The sequence below is a fragment of the Macaca mulatta genome, chromosome 15, assembly GCF_049350105.2.
Source record: "Macaca mulatta isolate MMU2019108-1 chromosome 15, T2T-MMU8v2.0, whole genome shotgun sequence".
NCBI lineage: Eukaryota > Metazoa > Chordata > Mammalia > Primates > Cercopithecidae > Macaca > Macaca mulatta.
Window position 1 is genome coordinate 22,075,442 of NC_133420.1, and position 24,559 is coordinate 22,100,000.

Here is a 24,559-nt window from a genome sequence, read left to right on the forward strand (position 1 = left end):
TTTAATCCATGCAGCATATCTTAAAATTTTGTAAAAGAAAAATTGTTCTTTTTAAGATTTGACTAATGTTACAAAGATACAAATCATTTATTTTACTACCTATAAACTGTTTCAGCCCACTGAAGAAAAGCTATGCTAATTTATATAGCTTTGACATTTTATAATTTTCATGATTTTTAGATAAAGGATTTTATATTTAAAACTTTAATAGTCTAGTCTGAGTTCATTTATCTTTAATTTTTGAAACGGGTAGAGTAATTCATAACAGTAATTTTATTCCTGTAATGTAATATTCACTTCAGTTCATTTGTGCATTAAAATTCCTTTAAGACCGTTATTAATGATTTATATAATGAAATGTCATATTAATCACAGAAGTTTTCACATTTTATTATTCTCTTCCATGTTAATACTATCTTTATGATCTCTATTAGTGTTTTATATCCTCTAATTTCAATTATAAATCAAGAATATTTTCATGTTTTTGTTGGTATTTGCTTTTCAGGGGTGCCACCTTTAAAATTTTATGACTTTTTCTCTACATATGCAATATAAAACATCTTTATTCATGTAAAGGTAGTTAATTATGTCTTTGTTTATGGTAAACTTTCATTGACAAACTTATAGTTATAATATTTCTTTTCAAGCTCAAAGATTAGAACGACTCCGAAAAGAGAGACAAAACCAGATCAAATGCAAAAATATTCAGTGGAAAGAAAGAAATTCTAAGCAATCAGGTAAATGGAAATGATTTTAATTCTTAATTTGAGATTTATATATTTAGTTTATTATGTAAGAACTTTTATTTTTAATTCATCCTTTTAAATCCTCTGGACAGGTACCTCTTGTGTTTTGAGCTTTAGGCTCTTTCTCTTGTGTGCCTTGACCCTCTGAAGCTATATGCTCTTTAGGTCTTGGCTTTTTGGCCACCCTTCACTCTGGGTCACAGGGATTGATGTGTGCAGGGGACATTTTTTTATAAGCTGTCATGTCAGTACTTTTCTCTGATATTTTTTCAAAAATATGGGCCAAGGAGTACCCTATGTTTTTTTTTTTTTTTTTTTTTTTGAGATGGAGTCTCACTCTGTCGCCCAGGCTGGAGTGCAATGGCATGATCTTGGCCCACTGCAACCTCCGCCTCCTGGGTTCAAGCGATTCTCCTGCCTCAGCCTCCTGAATAACTGGGATTACAGGCGCATGCCAGCACACCTGGCTAATTTTGTATTTTTAGTAGAGATGGGGTTTCACCATGTTGGCCAGGCTGGTCTTGAACTCCTGACCTCCAGTAATCCACCCACCATGGCCTCCTGAAGTGCTGGGATTACAGGCATGAGCCACTGTGCCCAGCCGATTTTTGTTTTTTGTTTTTTGTTTTTTTTTGAGACAGAGTCTTGCTGTGTCGCCCAGGCTGGAGTGCAGTGGTGCCATCTTGGTTTACTACAACGTCCGCCTCCCTGGTTCAAGCAATTCTTCTGCCTCAGCCTCCAGAGTAGTTGGGACTACAGGTGCACACCACCATGCCTAGCTAAATTTTGTATTTTTAGTAGAGACGGGGTTTCACCATGCCAGGCTGGTCTCGAACTCCTGTCTTCAAGTGATCCACCTGCCTCGGCTTTCCAAAGTGCTGGGATTATAGGTGTGAGCTACTGTGCCCAGCCCCTATGATATTTTGGATGAGTTTCTAGGTTATAGATTTCCCTTGGCAGTTCCAACCTAGACTTTCCCTTGCCCCATTAGTGGGCCTAGTAACAGTCTTTTTTGCATATATGCAGATTCTTTTCCGTTAGGGTAAAAACCATTATGTTGCTGGTATCATTAGCATTTGCTGTATATTTTCATATAGTATGTGTATAAAGGCTGGTCATATTATATACTTTCAAAGCTTCAGTCTCAGCAAGAAGAAAAGACTTGGGGAAGAACAATTTCAGAAATAAAATGCTATTAAAATATTTTATAGTGGTTATATCATGTTTTCTAGACTTTCTCTTTTTTTGTCCTTTAAAAGAAATGTCTGCAGTCTGTCTTCTGTATCCTCCCAGCACCTCCCAATATCATATTGGCATGTAATGGATGCCTAATAAATATTTGTGGATTGGCTCCATTGTTACATAATAATTATAAGACTAATAATATTAAGATTTATTATACTAATAGCAGCCCCTACCTGGTGCTCTACTAGGTACTGTACATGCGTTACCTCTAATGCAGTGATCTTGCAAGGTGTAGGTATCATTGCTGTTGTTTACAGATAAGACAAAGGCTCAGGGATTTGATGAACTTGCCAAAGTTACCCAACAAGGACGGTAGTGTGATAATGAGATGTTTTGTTTTCAGCTCTGCCTGCATATAAAGGCCAGTCTCTCTGCGCTAAATCACACTCTGTAAAGTGCTTCTTGATTTCTCCTACTATGATTATAAACTCGAGTATCCTCAGTAGGTATGATTTTCTTCATGACGGCTACTAAGTGATGACTGTGTAGAACCAGAAGTCCCAATTGCTTGTTTTTCTTCCTTATATCTCATTCTGACTGTCCTTAAATGAAGTAGTTCTTCTTGAATTTCTCTTTATTTTTACTCTAAATACTTTCAGAATCTCACTAGGCTAGCCCCTCTGTTGATCCAGTTAACGTTTCTCTTTGTTGTGTTTAATACAGATTGAAAATACTTTATATCACTTATCTTATTCACTTCAAATTTTTTATATATCTTATCTTATTCACTTCAAATTTTTTATATATCTTAATGCAGTTCTTATTAATCTCTTCTTGATCAGTATATACAGAGCCAGTTTATCTAAGTTTCTCTGTCTCTCCAGCCACCCTTTATTTTTATTTGCCTTCTTCACTTCCGTATCTTAAAAAATTATAAATAAAGCACACAGTGAGGCCAGGCACCGTGGCTCACACCTGTAATACCAACACTTTTGGAGGCCACGGCGTCAGATCACTTGAGGCCAGGAGTTTGAGATCAGCCTGGCCAACATAGTGAAAAATCATTTCTTTTTTTTTTTTTTTTTTTGAGACGTAGTCTCGCTCTGTCGCCCAGGCTGAAGTCCAGTGGCATGATCTCGGCTCACTGCAAGCTCCGCCTCCCGGGTTCATGCCATTCTCCTGCCTCAGCCTCCCGAGTAGCTGAGACTACAGGCACCCGCCACTGCTTCCGGCTAAGTTTTTTGTATTTTTAGTAGAGACGGGGTTTCACCATGTTAGCCAGGATGGTCTCGATCTCCTGATTTCATGATCCTCCTGCCTCGGCCTCCCAAAGTGCTGGGATTACAGGCGTGAGCCACCGCGCCCAGCCCCTCATTTCTACTGAAAATACAAAAAAATTAGCCAGGAGGCAGGCAGATCACTTGAGGTCAGGAGTTTTAAGACCAGCCTGGCCAACATGGCGAAACCCTGTCTCTACTAAAAATATAAGAATTAGCTGGGCATGGTGGTGTGCGCCTGTAATTCTAGCTACTCAGGAGGCTGAGGCATGAGAATTGCTTGAACCTGGGAGGTGGAGGTTGCAGAGAGCTAAAATCGTGCCAGTGCACTTCAGCCTGGGCAACAGAGCAAGACTGTGTCTGAAACCTAAAAATACAGTGAGTTGAGTACCTCAGATATAGTTGCATCAGTCCCTTTTACAATGTTAGAAATAAGTTCTTCAGCTTAAATTTTGATACATCTAATAGAGGATTTTGTTTGCTCCCCTACTTATTTTTTAAAGTCTAATCTACTTTAATTTTTGTTCATTGTTTCACAGAATATGTTGGAGAAATAATTATGTCCCCTTTTGCTTTCATTTGTAACCATACTGTCCATTATAGAAGTGTACTTATACTTCTCTCCTTCAGTTTCCTTCCCTTTTCTGTGTCTCATGGATTTTGACAATTGAGCCTGTGGTCTTACTTCTGGAGAAGCTCTTTAATGTGTATGTTCATGCTTGAACTGCTACCCCTGGTTCTGGCCAGAGCAGCAACCTGCCTGGTAGTCATTCCTGATGGTTAGAGTGAAACTCATCAATGCACAAAAGAATGTCTTTGGATTCTCCCTTAGGCTGGGTCCTATCATTAAACCTCAGCTTGGCACTGTGGGTGTATTAAAGCATGCTAGAAAAGTGGAATCAGCAGTCCACTAAACATCTAACTGGCAAACTGAGCATCCATCCTGTTTTTATACATCTCCCACAAACGTACTGTCTCGGCAAGAAATGCCACATCTAAATCTTTTTGATTTTTATTGAGAATTTTGGATGGGTAATTATTTATTCATTCTCTCATTTTAAGAATTGGGGGTCTCACTGTGTTGCCCAGACTGTGTTGCCTCAAACTCTGAATTCAAGTGCCTCAACCTCCTGAGGAGCTAGGACTACAGGCATGTGCCACCATACCCAACTTTATTCTCTCATTCTTTTTCTATTATTTATGCTTTGCTAAAATCCTTTCATTTGTTTTTCTTTTCTTTGTTTTATTTCATTCCCCACTAGAAGAATCATTATTCTAAACAGGATGACCTCCCTGGAAGTATTCGTCTTTCACAATTATTCTGTCAACATCCAGTTTATCCTTTAAGACACAGCAAAAGGGCAGTCTTTTCATAGAGGAGATGGAGGGTTTGTGGAGACCATCTAGTCCGTACCTCAGTTCTTTATGAACTTGCTGATCCATATGCCATGAGACCACATGATAAATGAAATACCTTAGAGTAAGATCCTTGTAATATTCCTGTAACTAAAACTGCATGGATAGATACGAAGATGGTGTCATCAGAAATGTGCTTTGTTAGGAATAATGTCATATTACGATCGAAGTATCTTTAATTTTATTATTTTAAAATGGTATTTATTCTTTTTTTTTTTTTTTTTTTTTTTTTTTTTGAGACGGAGTCTCGCTCTGCCGCCCAGGCTGGAGTGCAGTGGCCGGATCTCAGCTCACTGCAAGCTCCGCCTCCCGGGTTCACGCCATTCTCCTGCCTCAGCCTCCCGAGTAGCTGGGATTACAGGCGCCCGCCACCTCGCCCGGCTAGTTTTTTGTATTTTTTAGTAGAGACGGGGTTTCACCGTGTCAGCCAGGATGGTCTCGATCTCCTGACCTCGTGATCCGCCCGTCTCGGCCTCCCAAAGTGCTGGGATTACAGGCTTGAGCCACCGCGCCCGGCCGGTATTTTATTCTTTACATAATTAGTTATTACCCTTACTAGTTGAATTATTTAACAAGTATTTCTTTCATAACTCCTGTGCGGCTAATAATTCTATGCTGAGTGCTAGGAGGACTACATGAATCCTCTCCTCAAGAAGTTTGAAGTCTAATTGGCAAATAAGGCTTCTTATGCATGAAGTTAAATAATAATGCAAAACAACAATGTAGCTTATTTATATCAGTTATTTACATGTACCTGATGTTTTATGTAACTTCTATTATTGGTTTCTTAAGTAATGATTCCCAAATGCAATGGATGTATAAAAATCAGAAACGCATCCAAAAGTGCATGTTATAATAACATTCCCTATACATTTCTCGGCCTCACCTATGGAATTCTTGATTTAGTAGATGGGGCTTGGGGCCCACAAAGTTACGGTTTTCAAAAGTTCCCTGGGTGATTCTGATGAGTAATCAGCTCAGTATATAGTATATTAGCCACTAAGTTTATTTCTTTTTTTCTTTTTTGGTTTTTGTTTTTGTTTTTGAGACAGAGTCTCCTTTCGTCAGGCTGGATGGAGTGCAGTAGCACAGTCTTGGCTCACTGTGACATCCACCTCTGGGGTTCACGCAGTTCTTGTGCCTCAGCCTCCCTAGTGGCTGGGATTACAGGCGTGTGCCACCATGCTTGGCTAAGTTTTTTTAAAAAAAATTTAGTAGAGACAGGGTTTTACCATGTTGGCCAGGCTGATCTTGAATTTCTCGCCTCTTGTGATCCGCCCGCCTCGGCCTCCCAAAGTGTTAGGATTGCAGGTGTGAGCCACTGTGCCTGGCCTATTTCGTCTTCATTCAAAGCCAGCAAATTAGCTGTTAATATGTCTCTTTTACAGGTGAGAAAACTGGTGCTCAGAGGCCAAATAACTTTCCCAAGTTACTTACAAGTAGTAAGTGGTAAAGCTGGAATTCACCTCCTGGATTGTTTGACTCCAAAGACTTTAGTCTTTCTACTCTGCTCTGCTCCCTCCCATACCATTGGCAGAAATGAGCTGCTTCTGAAGTTTTGGATATTGAGGAGTCTTTGGTGTTCTCTTGTTCCTTTTTTTTTTTTTTATAGAGTGAATCTTGCTCTGTTGCCCAGGCTGGAGTGCAGTAGCACGATCTCTGCTCACTGCAACCTCTGCCTCCCAGGTTCAAACAATTCTCCTGCCTCAGCCTCCCAAGTAGCTGGGATTACAGGTGCCTGCCACCATGCCTGGCTAATTTTTGTATTTTTAGTAGAGACGGAGGTTTCACCATGTTGGCCAGGCTGGTCTCGAACTCCTTACCTCAGGTGATCCACCTGCCATGGCTTCCCAAAGTGCTGGGATTACAGGTGTGAGCCACCGTGCCTGGCTCTTATTCCTTTCCTTCTCTGTCAGCTATGGCCAGAGTTTGGGGAAGTTGCTGAACCCTCTATGTTTGGGGAAAAAAAAAATTCAGGTACAGTGGCTCGTGCCTGTAATCCTAGCACTTCGAGAGGCCGAGGCAGGAGGATCACTTGAGCCCAAGAGTTCGAGGCCAGCCCTAGCAGCATAGCGAGATCCCATCTACACACACACACACACACACACACACACACACACACACACACACAAAATTAGCTGGGCATGGTGGTGTGCTCCTGTAGTCCCAGCTACTCAGGAGGTTGAGATGGGAGGATCACTTGAGCCCAGGAGGTCAAGGCTGCAGTGAGCCATGGGGGTACCATAGCACTCCAGCCTGGGCAACAGAGGGCGACCCTGTCTCAAAAAGCAAAATAAGAAATTGTGTAGAAAAAAATTTAAAAATGAAAATAAGTTACCAGTAATCTCACATTCAGAGGCAACTGCTGTTGTTACCCTTTTGATGTATTTATTTTAGATTTCATTTATACATGTGAGTGTATCTATTTTAAACAATATTCAATATTTAATATAAAAAAATATATGTATATATTTTGACACAGGGTCTCGCTCTGTCACCCACGCTGGAGTGCAGTGGCACGATCATGACTCACTGCAGCCTTGACTTCCTGGGCCCAAGCAATCCTCCTGCCTCAGTCTGCCGAGTAACTATGCCACACAGGTGCATGCTACCTTGCCTGGCCAATTTTTACAATGTTTTGTAGATGCGGGGTCTCCCTGTGTTGCCAAGGCTGGTTTTAAACTCCTTGACTCAAGCAATCCTCCTGCCTTGGCCTCCCAAAGTGCTGGGATTACAGGTGTGAGCCACCATGCCCAACCTCAAATCATATTTCATATGATCTTTTTTGTATTTTTTGTGTATACAGGTAGTTCATAAAGATAAAATGTTGTGGTTATCTCCATATAGATCCCATACTTTTACATTTCTTATTAACGTTATTTCCACATATTTTGTGTTACCATTGTATTTTTATTTTGTTTTTTTTTTTTTGAGATGGAGTCTCGCTCTGTCGCCAAGGCTGGATTGCAGTGGCACGACCTCAGCTCACTGTAACCTCCACATCCTGGGTTTGAGCTATTCTCATGCCTCAGCCTCCCGAATAGCTGGAACAACACGCACACGCCACCACACCCAGCCTACCATTATAAATAGGATCTTCTTCCTCATAAGTTTGTTATTGGTCTTTTGTAAATAAATCTGTTTTTTTAAATTCTAATTTTCATTTATTTATTTTTGAGACGGAGTTTTGCTCTTGTTGCCTAGGCTGGAGTACAGTAGCGTGATCTTGGCTCACTGCAACCTCCGCCTCCAAGGTTCAAGTGATTCTCCTGCCTCAGCCCCTCAAGTAGCTGGGATTACAGGTACCCACCACCACACCTGGCTAATTTTTGTATTTTTGGTAGAAACGGGGTTTCACCATGTTGGCCAGGCTGGTCTCGAACTTCTGACATCAGGTAATCCACCCACCTCGGCTTCCCAAAGTGCTGGGATTACAGGCATGAGCCACCACACCTGGCCGAAATCTGTTATTTTAATATATTTGTTTTGTATCCCGTCACTCCCTAAATCCTTATAGTTCTAACGTGTTCCATGCATAAGTTCTAATACTCATTCTCATCTTCTGAATGCTATAGTGTGTGCTTTTTCATAAAGCTGATGATAATTACATTTCCAGGCTATTTTTTTTTTAGTTTGGTGTTTGTAGGCGAATCCAACTATTTATATTGGTTAGGACTTTTCAGTTGCTAATAACAAAAAGCGACTTCAAGGAGGGCTTTCAAGAAGTGTAACTCTGCCTTATGAATGGCTTGGAACCAGAAGGAAGGGCCCTCATGACTTCCCCCATCTTGTCTTGGCTTCTTTCTGCCCATGTGCTCTCTCTGTCCTCCCTTCCTATACCCTACCTCAGCAACTTCTTCTACTTCTCTGGTCCAGAGTTATTCATTCAACAAATATTTATTATTAAAAAATAATAAATTATTCCTTCAACAAATAGTGAACAAGACAAAGTCCTTGTCTTCAGGGGGCTTATATTCGACTGGGGATAAACAGTAAACATAATATGCCAGAATGGATAAATGGCATGGAGAAGAATATAGCCAGGTAAGGGGAATAAGGAATGCTAGGCAGAGAATTTTGCTATTTTGTGTAGGGTGGCCAAGGAAGGCCTCATTAGGAAGGTACTGTTTGAGCAGAGATATAAAGGAAGTGGAGGAGTGAGTCATGCAGATATCAGGGGATGAGTGTTCTAAGAGGAGGAAATAGCAAGTGCAAAGATTCTGAGGCAGAAATGTGCCTGGTGTATTCAAAAAATAGAATAGCAAGGAAGGATGCCTGTTGGTTAGAGCACAGTAAGCACGGGAAGAGTGGGATCAGAGAAGTCAGGAGTGGGGTTCCTAGTCATGGACGGTCTGGTAAGGAATTGTATTTTTTCTCTGAGGTGAATTGATCAGCGTAGTGATGTGATATGTGACTTCTTTTCCCCCAGTTAAATTTCCTTAAAAAAAAAAAACTTTATTGTAGAAAATTTCAGACATAAACAGAAGTAAAGAGAATGGTTGAGTGAACTCCCTTCACTCCTCTGCCAGCTTCAACAATGATCAGTATATGGCTGGTCCTGTTTAATATATACATTTTACTACCGGCCCTCCCAGATGATTTTTAAGCAAATTCCAGCTACTATATAATTTCATACCTAAATACTTTGTATTTCTAACACATAATAAAACTATGTATTTTTAACATAATAAAACTTTATAATATTATAAAGAAATTTTTTTTTTTTTTTTGAGACAGAGTCTCGCTCTGTTGCCCAGGCTGGAGTGCAGTGGCGTGATCTCGGCTCACTGCAAGCTCTGCCTCCTGGGTTCACGCCATTCTCCTGCCTCAGCCTCCTGAGTAGCCGGGACTACAGGCGCCGCCACCACGCCCAGATGATTTTTTGTATTTTTAGTAGAGACAGGGTTTCACTGTGTTAGCCAGGATGGTCTCGATCTCCTGACCTCGTGATCCTCCCACCTCGGCCTCCCAAAGTGCTGGGATTACAGGCGTGAGCCACCATGCCCTGTCAGAAAAAAAATTTTTGTTTTGAAGCAGGGTCTTGCACTTTGACCGGGGCTAGAATGCAGTGGCATGAACATGGCTCACTACAACCTCAACTCCTGGGCTCAAGCGTTTCTTCCTCCTCAGCCTCACAAGCAGCTAGGACTACAGGCACAAGTCACCATTCCTGGCTAATTTTTGCATTTTTTGTAGAGATGGGATTTGGCTGGTCTTGAACTCCTGGGCTCAAGTGATCTGCCCATCTTGGCCTCCCAAAGTGCTGGAATTATAGTTGTGAGCCACACAGTGCCTGGCCAAGAAATACTTATTTAATATTATTAAATATCCAATTATTGTTCATTATTTCCCATCTCAAATTTTTCTTTTTCCCCTATTGGTTTGTTCATGTTTGGTTCTAAAATCTATCTACTACTTTGGTTAATGTCTCATTTTTTAATCTATAGCTTCTCTTTCACTTTTTTTCTTATAATTTATTTGTTGAAGAAATTGGGTCATTTGCTGAGTAACAAAGTTATTTAAAATAATTCCCCACTTTGTGGTTAATCTGCCAAGTCATTATTATACTTAGGTTCATTTATTTCATTTTGCCTTTGTTTTTAGAGGTTATACTTTTAATTTTCTTTTACAATTATTTAAAATGGCTTCAAAGTCAAAAACATAAAGCAAGATAAAGTCAGAGAAATCTAGCTTCACGTTCTGTTCCCTTCACTCTTTTATAGTCATTTTTAAAACGGTTTTTGTCCCTTTAAAACTATATATAAGCATATTTATGTTTATATCCCCCTTTTTTAGATTAAAGATAACATACTATACATACTGTTTTGTACAATATGTAATTTTTTTCATTTAGTAATATATTCTGAGGATTTTTCTGGAGCAATATATAGAGATAAGCTTCATTCCATTTTACAGCTGCATACTACTCTATGATACAGATGTACCAGTGCCAACCCATGCCCCAGTCAGGGATGTTTGATTGTTTTCAGGCTTTTGCAAATGGCACTGCAGGGAATAGTTTTATGCATATTTTTAAAGATTTTGTTTTACTAATGTATCTAAGTGGTATTGTTGGGTCAGAGGGTAAATGAAGATATGATTTTCCTTGATCTTCTGAATTCCCTTTCATAGGACTTTTGCTGTTACCCACCGGTAACATATAGAGTGTCTATGTCCTCAGAGCCTCAAACTTTTAGATTTTTGCCAATCTGGTGAAATGTAGTTTTAATTTGCATGTCTCTTATGAATGTGGTTGAGAATCTTTCCATTTAAGAGCTGTTTACATTTCTTTTTCTGTGAACATTTCATATTTTTTGTCTTATTTTTCTGTGTTGTTCAGTGTCTTCTTTATTTTCAGAATATTTATATATTAGGAATATTGACCTTTATTCTTTCCTAATTTATCATTTGTCTTTTTACTTTTTTCCCATACAAAAGTGTTTTCTTTTTATGTGGTCAGATTTATCAAGTTTTCTCCTCATTCTGAGGTTTGTAACTTGTATTTTAAAAGACTCATATTGGCGGCTATGTCAGGAAGAAACAAGCGTCGGGATGGAGGAGGCAAGGGCAGAAACAGTAAAGCGGGTTTGAAGGTGATGATGATAATACAGTGGTGCTGGCGGTTGCCGCGGTTCTGAATAGCTTTTGAAGTATTGGTTGATGGGTAGGATGTAGGATGTGAGAAGTCAGGATGACTCCCAAGTTTTTGGCCTATCAGAACTGAATTGCCATTAACTGAGGAGATTGTGGGAATGGGAGCTTCAGGGAAAGATCAAGAGTTTAGTTACGGATAGGTAACACTTGAGGTGCTTGGTGGGCATCCAAGTGAAAGTGTCCAGTAGAAAGTTGGATGTCTATAATTTCAGGGAGTGTTTAGGGTTAAAAATAACCATTGAGAGTTAGTAGCATATACAGGATATTTACTTGGGGTTTCCCTTTTTATTTATTTACTTTTTTTGAGGTATGCTTTACATATAGTGAAATGTACAGCTATTAAATGTACAGCTCAATGACTTTTGACAGATATATACATTTATATAACTAGCATCCCAGACAAGTATAGAGCAATTCTGTCACCCCAAAGAAGTTCCCTGGTGTTCCTTTTTAGTCATTCCACTCCCCAGAGGCAAGCATTGTTCTGATTTATGTCACCACAATTTAGTTTTGCCCCTTATCGATGGTATTTAAAAGGATATGACTAGATGAGATCACCAGTGGTGTGAATGTAGATTGAGAAGAGGTCCAAGTGCTTGCCTTGGGAAATACCAATGATTCAAGGGGGAAATGAGATGAATCAGCAGAGGGACCAAGAAGGAGTAGCCTGAGAGACAGTATAAAAGCCAGATAGAATGGAGTCCTGGGGAGCAAGTGAAAAAAATGTTAAAACAGGAGGGAGTGATGAACCGTGTCAAATGCTGCCAAGACATCTTGTAAGATGAGGATTAAAAATTGACCAACAGATTTAGCAACAAAGGGATCATTGGTGACTTCGATGAAAGCTGCTTTGGTGGAGTAGTGTGACCTGAATATGCCTGCTTGGAGTGGATTTGATTGAATGGAAGTGGAGGTACTGGACAGAAAGAATATAGATGACATTTTAAGAAGGAAAAAAATATGGTAGTAACCAGAAGGGAGGGAGTATGGGATAGAGAGCAGATTTTTTTTTTTTTTTTTTTTTTATGAGCAGTGTTTCAGTACTGTGTGCCAATGTGACTAATTCAGTAAGAGAAAAAGTGACAATGGAAGAGAGAGAAGAGAATTGCTGGAGAGTTGTTCATGAATTGGCAAGAGGGATGGGATCTAGTGCACAAGGAAGGGCTGGCGTAAGGTAAGGGCAGAGGGAGTTCATCCATGGTAATAGGAGGACAGGCAGATAGAAGAGCAGATGAGAGCATGCAAAAGTTCTCTTTGGTTGTTTGTGTTCTCCAAGCCTCGACAAAGGAGGAAGAGGGGAGGAGACGTTAGGTTGAGGAGAGAGGTCTGAGTGTGAATATCTGAGAATGAAAGGGTTAATCATAGCATCACCTTGCACTGAACTCTATTGGTAACAGCTGTGTGAAGTCTATACATAAGTTTGGGATTCCTCAGTTTCTTCATGGAGCTAGTAGTAACATCTCTCTTAGCATCTGTGAAGACTGTGACTGTGCCAGGTGAGGAAAATATCTAGTATTGATCCTGGCTCATAACAGATGCTTAATAAAGGATCATTTCTTTCCCAATTATAACCATGAAACTGGTCATAGATTACAGGTAGAAAAGTACTTCCCATATTTAAAATATTACTTTTAATCAAATTATAGTCTAATTCTCTTCAAATCTGTGTTTAATATGTTGATTATGTCGAACTCCTGTGCTCAAGTGATCCTCCCACCTTGCCTTTCTAAAGTGCTAGGATTACAGGTTTGAGCCATGGTGCCCAGCTGCAGTTACATTTTTTTTGGAAGTTCTAAGTGACTGTTACAGAGTTCTGTTCTCTCTCTTGGTTTAATTTGACAATGCTAAAGTGGAATGGGGTTGAACATGTTTATTGCAGATTTTAAAGTCTCAGATTGATTTATTTTAAAACTTTAAGTGTGGACATTTCCTGATAGTCACTTATCATCTAGCTACCACCACCTTGATTAATATTCCAATTGATTTAGAGAATTAAATGATCTTTGAAAAGATACGAAACTTGTCTTGGTTCACTAATGAATAAGAACTGACGATTCAGATTTAATAATAATCTGAATTATTTCAATCATTCATTCATGCAACAAAATTTATTGAGTTAGTCTTACCTTGTTCATTAGTGCCCTAATGTATAAGAACCTTGGTCAGGTGCAAATTCTAGTTCTGTTACTTATTAGCTGTGTGGTCCAGGGCTAATCAGAATATTCTAAACTTGTTTCCACATTGCCAAATCTGAGATAATGCTAGTATCTACCTCAGAGGCTTGTTATGAGGATTAAATGAGATATATTGACTTGCTAAATAAATGTTAGCTACTGTTACTACACTTGATCTTAGCCAAAAGGCCAAGAAGCAATAAATGTTAGCTACTGTTACTATAAATATCCTTTCTTTTTTTCCCCTCTTCATCTTTGGCATCAAGAGTTTGTGCAAGGTGCAACTGGAGAGTGTTAGAGGATTAATATGTAGATCTTGACCTTGAAGAACTAGAATTCCAAAATCACATAATATTAGAGGCAGGAGAGATCTTTGAGATTATCTAGTTTGACAAGCCCAGAGAGATTTAGAGAAGTGTTCACTATCCCATAGCTTGCTGTTAGCAAAGCCGGGCCAAAGCTTAGGTCTCCTGGCTGTGAGTGCTCTTCTTATAAAATGGCTCCGTTGTTGCTTTGTCTGATTCTCCCCCCTCCCTTAACCCCTTCTCCTTCCAAATTGACTATCCTGGCCTGCACGTTTTTCTGTGCTCTGCCTTTTCAGTGCACAGTATATTGTGGGGCTTTCTGCATACATCCGACCTGAACATGCCTCTGGATGCTTTTTCCTTCAGGTTCTAAGGAAGACTTTTTAGGGAAGGTGGACAAGTTGTCTCTGTGTAATCACAGGATGTTTTTCTTCCTCTTGTGTCACAGCCCAGGAGTTAAAGTCACTGTTTGAAAAAAAGTCTCTCAAAGAGAAGCCTCCAATTTCTGGAAAGCAGTCAATATTATCTGTACGCCTAGAACAGTGCCCTCTGCAGCTGAATAACCCCTTTAATGAGTATTCCAAATTTGATGGCAAGGTAAGTAAAAAGGAGACTTTGTCCCTTTAAGTAAAACTGTAACTGAGTGGAGTTGTTGTTGGTATTATTATTAGATTTAGGGTTTCAGAAATGCTTCATAGAATGTCAGTTGACAGTTACAGAATGTCACTCCACATTTTCTTAGACTGTTGATGTAAAGGTATGAATTTGGGTTCAGTATTGTTTCCACAGTAATATATTTGGGAGGATTAAAACAAAAACAGTCCTGTGCTCTCTCATTCTCTGTTTCTCTGTGTATAGATTATCTCAGGACTGTTGTATTTTAATCCTCCCAAATGTATATATACTTATATATGTATAGTATATATATGTTTATATGTGTATGCATATTTATATATATGATAGAAAGAGGAGGGGGAGGAAGGGAGAGAGAAATATATATGTGTATATTTTTAATCTGTTTTATCTCCTAAATATACTTGAGAAGTTGGATTAGTTAGATTGTGATTAATCAAGGTCTAATTGTGTTGGGAAAGCCTTGAAAGTGGTTCTGGGAGGCAGTTTGCATTGTCTTGGCTGATTCTTTATTATACTTGTAGAAATTGTTGAGATCTGAGCTTCATTTCAGAATCCTAGGCTATTGCTTGCATTTCAGTATTTCACTGTAGGGGGATCTTGACACTTGCTATGGAGGCTAACTTTGTTTTTTGCCTGTTTGTGCTAACAGTTTGCTGTTATAAAATTAAAGTGTGTTTGTTTTCCTTTTAGAAATATGGCCACTATTTCAGGTGGATCCTAGTTTCATGTGCAGCACCCCTTCCCCCAACCCCTGCCTTCTTGTGTCTCTGTACTGACCTGAGCAGGGCCTTGTTCAGAAGACAGTAGCGGTTGATTTTTGTATTTATTGCCGTGATGTTTGCTGTCTGGCAGTGTTGTGGAGTGCTGAGTGATAGCTCTTTGCCTGGAGGTGTCATGTATAATCTGTCTTATTTCAATGCCATTGCAGTTAATAAACATACAGCTTTTTGCTTCTGCTTGAATTTTATTTATTTATTTTTTCATGAGCTGGTTCTGTCAGTTGTCCTCTTTGAGCAGAGATGTTTTCTCTTCAAAAGACTTTTACTTCCTACAATTCAGCAGGTTTCCATAGGTTTAAGTAAGCATGTGTGGCCATCGGCACGTGAGGTTATTGATGTTTCCGGGAGAGAAGAGCAAAAACTAGAAACAAAATGCATAAATTATATAAAGATCCTAATATGCTCAGGAAGTTTCCTCCAAAAAACACCTGAGAGCACTTTTAGTAAGTTACAGACTGTATTGATGTAAAGCTTCTCTTTCTCCTGTTTTGTGGAATGTAGCACAGAGAAAGGAGTTCCCCCAGGGGACAGGAATGTCAGCCTCTGGAAAATGGCGAGTTGGACTATATAGGATTTTAAAAAAAATACTACAATGGATTCATTTAGACATGTGAGAAGTTATTGTTGGGATTAGGGTAAGCAGTTGGAATTTATTTGCTTCCATTGCGTGATACCATCTCATTGTTTGAGGATGTAATTTCTGGAATAGTTAATGTGTGATAATGTGTTTATATATATTAAAAAAACAGATCTTTTAAAATACTCTAGAATTCTCTTTATCCCATAGACTTTATTGTTAATTACTTAGGTTTGGATTTGTCACAAGGTTGTGAACTCTGCTTGGTGTGTATATATCTAACTTCTGAAGTACCAGCAGGAAAATAAAAAGTAAACCATTTCCTTAGTCACAAAGGAATTATTCTCGCTAGATGTGTGTTTACACTGAAGACTCAATGCTTTTGTCATAGCAAGACCATTTGTAATCCACAAAGGATGTGAGTGCAGAGCAATCACCATTATGCATTGATTAAGAAAGATTTAGATATTGATAAGTCTATCTTATGTGATGCTATTGTATTATTATCTTACATATTACAATTGCTAAAATACAATTAAACCCTTGTTCTCATCTATTAATATTGATGCATTTGGCAGATATGTAATGAAAATGGCTAATATTTGAAGGATATTGTACTGTACATATTAAATTAGTCTTTCTTTATCTTTGTGAAATGCATCAATATGATATACAATGACATCTCAATGATTAATAGAGAATTATACTTGAGTCAAGCCTTTTTGTAACCTAGAAATTAAAATGACTATTCAAATAACACCTCAAAATGATCAAATTAGCATTTTGTGATTGCATAATAATGGGATTGTAGTAGTTATAACAGCACCATGGCTGCCTCTAGAGTTAAGATCATGTCAACCCCTTGATAATAAAGCCTTTTCTGTGAGAGTCGACTCTAATAATTTCCAGATTGATTCTTCCCATAAATCATCTGACATTCAGCACTAAATTTTTGTTACTGTTGTAACTTAAAATTATTTTATTTTTATTCGGCTCATATTTAAGAAATGAAATGAGTGTCTTGTTTTAATGATTCACTGTCTTATCATTGGAACGCCATGCTTTTTGCCTCAAGTATAAGGGTTTGCTACGTATTTTGATACTCCTATTTTTTTTTTCCACAAAGGTTTGTTAAAGCCTCTAAAATATGTACAGTTTTTTTCCCTCCTACAAATATTCACAATGCTTTTCTTGGGAATAACTCTTGCCTTATTTACATAATTAACTGAGTTGCTTAGGTCTCTTGGGCAAATAGTACATAATTGGGGAGAGAAGGGGACAGGGAAGAGTTTGGGGTCTAATTAAATATGCTAAAAAACTACTTAATTATATATTTCCTCAAGAGACTAACTGCTGTGAAATCCTTCTTAAGATTAGTGTTAGATTTGAAGAAAAGATTTTGCTTTTGCCATGGCTTTACTGTTACATTTTAGTCAAGCAGGCACATCTAGTGTTCTTAACAGTTTGTGCCAACTGGATTGCTGGTTTTAATGATTCTAAGGGTGAGCCTCACTTAACTATTGTTCTAAATTAAAGTGAATATTTCCAAGTAATTTTTGGTTCCTGTAGCTGGTTAATAATTTTATAAAAAGCTTTTTAAAATTGTGGTTAGCTAATACTTTTTTAAGGCATGAAACTGAAAGGGAAAGGCTGTACTTAGGCATGTGTGCCTTGTAATTTTGACAATTTTGGGGGTCAGGTGTATCATGTTGATACTATTTCTTTAGCATGTTGGTGATGCTGTCTGTGATCTCTTTTAGAGTCTGCATTATCAATAACTGTTTACTGATCATTTGAAAAAAGTTCAAGGTTGATTGCCAAGCAGTTTTAGGGCATGCTTTGGTCAGACCCGCAAAACCAGCCTCAAGCATCTGCCTGAATTCTTAAGCATTGTTGAGAATGGAACCCCTGAATAGCCTCATTAACAACACAAAACGTCTATTCTAGAGGTTGAGACAATTGGAAAACTTCTTGTGCCAGTCCTGATTTCACTGGATGTGGGAGCTGTTGGTTGTGACAGGAGGTTGCTTTGAGGTGATGGGGAGTGGGCTTTGCTGAGAGGCAGTAGACATTCAGCACTGATTTAAGTGCCTCAAAATATGTGGATTTTCTGCCCTGTTTCTCCACCTGTTTCAGATTAGGTTATGTTTTAAGAAGGAAATCTAACCCTATCCATTTTATGCCGTATCACTTTCTTGAGACTCTTTTGCTAGCACATTATCACTATTCTGGTCAAATTACATTTGCAGATATTATCCTTAGTAGACCATCAGAAGTTCAAGTACCTATTTCCTGTCAATACAGTTACTAATAAAGAAGCGGGGTGAGGGGGGACTGATTAGCAAGTTGTGTCATCTCAGTCAGTTTTTTTCACCTCTGAAAGGAGATGAGTGTGAGTTCCTCACAAGGCTCCTGAGACCATGAAATAGGATAATGCTAGGATGAAGCATCTAGCACAGTGAGAGGCAGCATCATTTAGTAAAGCGACCTATTCTGTAGTAAAGCCTCAGTTCGAATCCCCGTGGCTCCACTTACGGTGTGACGTCAGGCTAGCTACTTAACCTCATGAAGCTTGGGGTTCAGGATACACTACCCCAAAATGTGGCACCTTGGAACATGGAGTATCATAAGCTGAAGGAGCTTGAGAAATGGCAGGAATAACTCTGATCTTCCCCTGCCCATCTCCCCTAAGCAGGTCACAAGGCCCTCATGTGAGATGTGTTCTCCCTCTGCCTGGAGGAAAGGAGCATCCTCGTCTCCGAAGATGAATCTTTTTTTTTTTTTTTTTTTTTAAATATATTTTTTGAGACGGAGTCTCGCTCTACCGCCCAGGCTGGAGTGCAGTGGCCCGATCTCAGCTCACTGCAAGCTCCGCCTCCCGGGTTCACGCCATTCTCCTGCCTCAGCCTCCCGAGTAGTTGGGACTACAGGCGCCCGCCACCTCGCCCGGCTAGTTTTTTGTATTTTTTAGTAGAGACGGGGTTTCACCGTGTTAGCCAGGATGGTCTCGATCTCCTGAGCTCGTAATCCGCCCGTCTCGGCCTCCCAAAGTGCTGGGATTACAGGCTTGAGCCACCGCGCCCGGCCTTAGATGAATCTTAAAGAACAGGCTTTGCTAAATTTCCCTGCAGTTGACAACACTTACTTCCTACCTTCATCCTGTTATATTTTCCACATGACTCTCCACTTTTCGTCAAACTTAATGTAAAAACTCTCAGATTTAACCAACGGTTTCTTGGGTCTTTTCTTATGAAGGCTCTATACCATGTAAAATTTAGGTTAAATAAATTTGTGTGCTTGTCTTTTGTTACTCTGTTTCTTGTTACAGGGGCCTCAGCCAAGCATTTACAAGGGTAGAAGGAAAAAATGTTTCTTCTCTACAAGTTCCAGTCCTGATAGGTGAAAGAAATGATGACTGTGTGTCTTCCTCAGGAGGATGAAGTGAGCAGGATGTGTAGCACATAGGAAACAAATACTCCACTTCGGCTGCTTTCTCTTTGTGAAGGGGTGACACGGCACTGACGGTGGGACAGTGACGTCTCTCTCACGTACTTCGTTATGTGGTTGACAGTACTGAGTGAGAGGGAATGTGTCTGTAAAAGCCGGGATTTTAGAATAGTGTCTTAAAGAAGAAGTACAGCAGAGTGGGGGTGAAAACGGTCTGCACGTTGAAGTTCAGGGAATCCAGTGGGGTTCTCGTCCTTCACTAGGAAGATTGAGACAAGTAATTACTTCCTTTGGGTGGGTGGGGGAATGGCTATTTTTTTTTTAAACCTTGGGTGAGAAAATGGTTCAATATTGGTGATTGCTTGGCAGTTTCTAGAATGTTAAATATCCTACTTTTTGGGCCTAGCTAAATACTGTTTTCTAAATATAAAGGGAATCTTTGACTTGACAAGTGCTTGAAAGAACAAACCAGTTCTGGTTCATATAGACAACTGTGACTTTGATTGTGTTAACTTGTTAGAAAGTAACCATTTCTCAGTTAGAAACGGTTTTAACAGGGAAGCTGCAGAGAGCATGGGGGAAGGGATAATTCATGAGTGCTAATTGCTTGGCTGTTAATTTTCATAAGTGTTGATAGAAGCAGTTCCTTAAATTAAACTTTGTTTAAAATGTATCAGGGGAAATATTCCACAATGTCGAGCCTGAAGTGAAAATTAATATGAATGCTGTGGCAATTAACACATACTGGTTAATAGCTTTTAGCAGCATTTTGGGATGATAGTCCTTAAATACATTTTTGCATGCTGCTCTTGTTTCAGCATTGTTCCAGTCTATGTCTGGATAATTATGAACAAATGTTTTCTACAATCATTGGCATTAAATAGCTCTCTTCAAAGAAAGTCACTTAAAACTTTTCAGAAAAGCATGAAGCCACCGAGAAATGTTGCAAACTCAGAAAAGGTCAGCAAATTGAAATCATGTAAAAAGAAAAATTGCCCTTAGTGGAAAAGGCACCTCATCTGAACTTGGAAAATGTGCTATTCTTGTGGGAATGGTCCCTTCTAATATGTTAAACTATGTTTGCTTCTGGATCTCTTTCAAAAAAAAAAAACAAAAAAAAATGTAGCCTGGGCTTTTTAGTGTTGGCTGTGTTTCTAGAAGGCAGCTTTTACTTAATGCTGCCTGAGCTGAGGCACTGGCCTCGAGCCTAAGGGTCTTCTGGCCTTACTTCCTTCTCCTTTACCCTCACCCCCTACCCAGCTGGTCGGGGTGCGGGGGTAACCATGAATGAAGAAAGAAGTTGGCTGCATAATATTGAAAGTCCACCACTGCTCCTTTCAGTAAGAGTTCTCCAGGACTTTGCTTGCTTAGTGCCCAGTAAGAAACAACTCTAGAGTGACTGTATTTTGAATTAGGAGCTATTTGTCTCACTTCTTCAGTGGCTTCACGTACATGCTTTTGTTTTGTTTTGTTTTGTTTTGTTTTGTTTTGAGACAGAGTCTCTTTCTGTTGCCCAGGCTGGAGTGCAGTGGCACCATCTCAGTTCACTGCAGCCCCTGCTTCCCAGGTTCAAGTGATTCTCCTGCCTCAGCCTCCCGAGTAGCTGGGATTACAGGCACCAGCCAACACACCCGGCTAATTTTTGAATTTTTAATAGAGATGGGGTTTCACCATGTTGGCCAGGCTGGTCTCAAACTCCTGACCTCAGGTGATCTGCCCGTCTTGGCCTTCCAAAGTGCTGGGATTACAGGTGTGAGCCACTGCACCCAACCTACATACTTCTTTAAAGAAAAGTCTCAACATGATTTTAGCAGTTATTCTCTTGGCTACTTATCTCTGTGACTGTATTTTGCTAGTCTTCCTTTCATAGATCAGTTTTTGTTAGTCTATTTCTAAAAGAAGATGGAGATTAGATATTCACTACCTTTTACATATTCCGGTATATGGTATAGAAGGATTGCTGGGCATAGTGGCTCATGCCTGTAACCCCAGGATGTTGGGAGGCTGAGGTGGAAGGATCACTTGAGCCTAGGAGGTTGAGACTGCAGTGAGCTGTGATTGCACCACTGCACTCCAGCCTAGGTGACAGAGCAAGATGGTGTCTGAAAAAGAAGCCTCAACTTCATTAAAGACATCTCTTTGTGAGATTATTTCCCTCTTACCATTATATTATCTCTCTCCTGTTGCTTCATGTTATACTGAAAATCCCAAGGGAAGACATTGGGATTTTTGTCTTGATGGTCAGTTCATAATGAGTTAAACAGGAATCACAACAAAATTGTTTGGCATTTTACTCTGAAGTTAAATCCTCTATGCTGAGTTCTTAAAACTAACTTCTTCCACTCTGAGCTCTCTGTCTAGGCCTCATTTCTGCAGTTAGCTGTGAACCTTGCCAGTCTGTGGTGGCTTCCTTTGTTGTGGAGCCATCTTCTGAAAATTCCATGAGGTAGAATTCACCATTGGTTTAAGGCTTTTCGAAGGAAGGCAGACTCTTGCCATGGAAAGAACATGTTTGTCAGGCTTGGGTTAAAATCTTTTGATCTGAGAGCTAAAGGATGAGTAAGAACTAGTTAAGAACAGACGGAGGAAAAAGAAGGAACAGAAGGTCTGAGGCAAGTGGAATTTGGCAATTTTGAGGAACCAAAAGAAAGTTATGTGACAGGAGCCCTAGGGTGAAATAGATGGTGGTGAAAGGTGAAGCTCTGGGGGAAGACCAGGAATGACTGGTAGAGGTGTTCTTTTTAACCTAATGGCACGGGGAAGCCTTGAACAAGGATTTAAATGGGGAGGTGAGGTAAACAAATCTGCTTTGAAAAGACCCCTGGGGCTGTGCTGCGGAGTATATCCCTGAGAAGGATTTGTGAGGATAGAGAAAGTAATCAAGACATTTTTTGCAGTGCTCTGGGTGAGAGAGTGGTAACTTGGGCTTGCTTGTTAGGATGAAGATGGAGTGAATGAATTCAAGAGATGTTTAGTAATAGGCAAAAGTGGTTGGATTTGATGATGTATGTAGGGAACAGGGTTAGAGGGGGGTTTGAAGGATGATTTCCTGGTCTGTGTCTGGCTTGTGGAGCTGGATGGATAATGAGACCATCCCTGAATTAGGAAGCCCTGAAAGAGGGCCAAAGATGAGGTAGACATTCCCATTGGCAGCTGTTTTGGACTTGCTGACCACAGATCATAGTCTGTTACCATGTCCTTGAAGACACTGTACATGTTTTTGGGAGGTGGGATGTACCCTACTTGTCTGGTTTGTGTCTGGGGAATCTGGGGTAGTGCTCTCTGAGGTGAGAGTGGAGCAAGAAGCCTCTTCTTTGTTCTTGCTTGTCAGCCAGCCTTGGAACTGGCTAAGGAATTGCCTTTAGATGTCAGTCACCTTCCAGATACTTCCTCTCCCATCAGTCACTTCCTCTCAGATGACAGGGATGTGCGCTCAGATGCCCAGCCCGACTCACCAGGCCATTCAGAGGAGAAAACGACAGGATAATTTTATTCTTTTATTTTCAAGAGAGTAATTTTAAAGAGGCAGATGTCAGGTGTCATTTAAGACATGTTGATTGTAATTCTTGGAGGTTAGGGGACTAAGAAGTAAACAACATGGACGTATTTTTGTTACATTGAGATTGCTGTTATCGTACTACCTTCTCACTACCTGATCAATTACCAGGTTAGTAGAGGGAATCTGGTTGGAATGAATATCAAGCACTGAGGTCTAGCCCAGGAGACAATCCTTTATGGAGGGTACTAGGGATGGTGTGATTTTACATTCAGCCTTCTCATCATGGGGTACTTTGCTCTGCATGATTTGCCGTGGAGAGATTGTCTTCTCCCTCAAAGAATGAGGCCCTGATTTTACTATCTTGAAGACCTCTATCCAGAGAAATCAAATGACAGCCTAGGGTCACCTAGCTGAGCATGGAATCCAGGTGTTCTAATTCTCAGAGGTTTTTATTTTCTTCTTTTCTTTCTTTCTTTTTTTTTTTTTTTTTTGGAGATGGAGTCTCACTCTGTCGCCCAGGCTGGAGTGCAGTGGTGCAATCTTGACTGACTGCAACCTCCGCCTCCCGGGTTTAAGTGATTCTCCTGCCTCAGCCTCCCAAGTAGCTGGGATTACAGGTATGCACCACCATGCCCGGCTAATTTTTGTATTTTTAGTAGAGACGGGGTTTCACCATGTTGGTCAGGCTGGTCTCCAACTCCTGACCAGGTAATCAGCCCGCCTTGGCCTCCCAAAGTGCTGGGATTACAGGTTTGAACCACTGTGCCGGGCCGAGATTTTTATTTTCATTAATGACATTCATACTCACAAAATGGAAACTTGATTTCCAGGACTACTAGGCCATGTGGTAGAAGGAACACTGACAGAGAATCAGAAGACTTGAGTGTTAGTCCTGGCCATGCAGTTCTTTCTTTCTGATGTAGAACAAGTCATCTCTCATCTCTGAGCCTTGATTTCTGCATGTTTAGAACCAGGAACGTGGCTTAGATGACCTCTTGGATTCTTTTTGGCTTTAAGATTCCAAAGTTTTGTGATTAGGGAGGTGATTGACATCAGTGAGATGTAGGGAGGTACAGATGGGAAAACTACAACTTTTGAAGAGTTAATCTTTTATATATACATTGGAACTTCCCTCTTAATTATCCTAACAGAACAGTGATCTAGGGAGTGTTAGCTCCAGGTGAGGGAACAGGCTGAGAGAGAGAAAGTGACATGCTCCAGGATTCCCCATTAGTGTGTATCAGAGCTGATATTCAGCTCCTTTTTCTCCTATTCCAGTACCACAGCTCTTTTTCCTAGACTCTTGCAGTCATTGTTAGGCGAAAACAAAAACAGTTAATGTTTGAAATTTTTTAAAATTTAAAAACAAAAGGTTTTCCTTTACTAGTGGACTTGAAACCTGACAGACTGGTTTAGATCTTTTTATCAGTTATATGGGTTGGGCAAGTTACTGTAAGCCTTAACTTCCTTACATGTTAAAAAAAAAAAAAAAAAAAAGATACTGGGACTGGGGAAGGGGAATGCTTTCAAAACGTAGAATCTGGTGTGTGTCTCACAAATGTTTGTCTATTTCATTGATTTTCCTGGTGTGCAGAGTGGATTCGTTCATACATCTTTATCCATTGAATACATTATTTAAAAGGGAACCAAACTGTACTGGCTCATTTCAAACATTTATTGCATACCAGCTCTGTACCACGCACAGATAAATAAGATGGGGCTAACTGCCCTCGGGGAACTTAAAGACAAGAGCGGCCATATGGCCATCAAGTGGAGAAACTATACTTCACATGAATGATCGTGCCCAGGCTGAGGACTATGACAGTGGTCCATGACATTAGGTGTACCTGACCGAGCAGAGGAA

The 24,559-nt window shown here is 39.9% G+C and overlaps 1 protein-coding gene and 1 pseudogene across 10 annotated transcripts in view; one reads left to right on the top strand and one right to left on the bottom strand.

Moving 5' to 3' along the window:
• The window catches only part of MAPKAP1 (MAPK associated protein 1), a 270,663-nt gene that overhangs the window by 38,868 nt on the left and 207,236 nt on the right, over window positions 1–24,559 (top strand). For 6 of the 10 annotated variants that reach the window (XM_015116824.3, XM_015116825.3, XM_015116826.3 and 3 more), the window contains 2 exons: window positions 648–737; window positions 14,206–14,354. The exons of 1 other annotated variant lie outside the window; for it this stretch is intronic. In XM_015116824.3, coding sequence (XP_014972310.1) covers window positions 648–737; window positions 14,206–14,354 — 239 coding nt within the window. Of the gene's footprint in view, window positions 1–647; window positions 738–7,828; window positions 7,927–14,205; window positions 14,355–24,559 lie in introns of all 10 variants that reach the window. 3 more of the 10 variants (XM_077967978.1, XM_077967979.1, XM_015116832.3) reach the window with 2 other exon arrangements.
• On the bottom strand, window positions 13,567–13,653 carry LOC114672948 (U2 spliceosomal RNA; annotated as a pseudogene).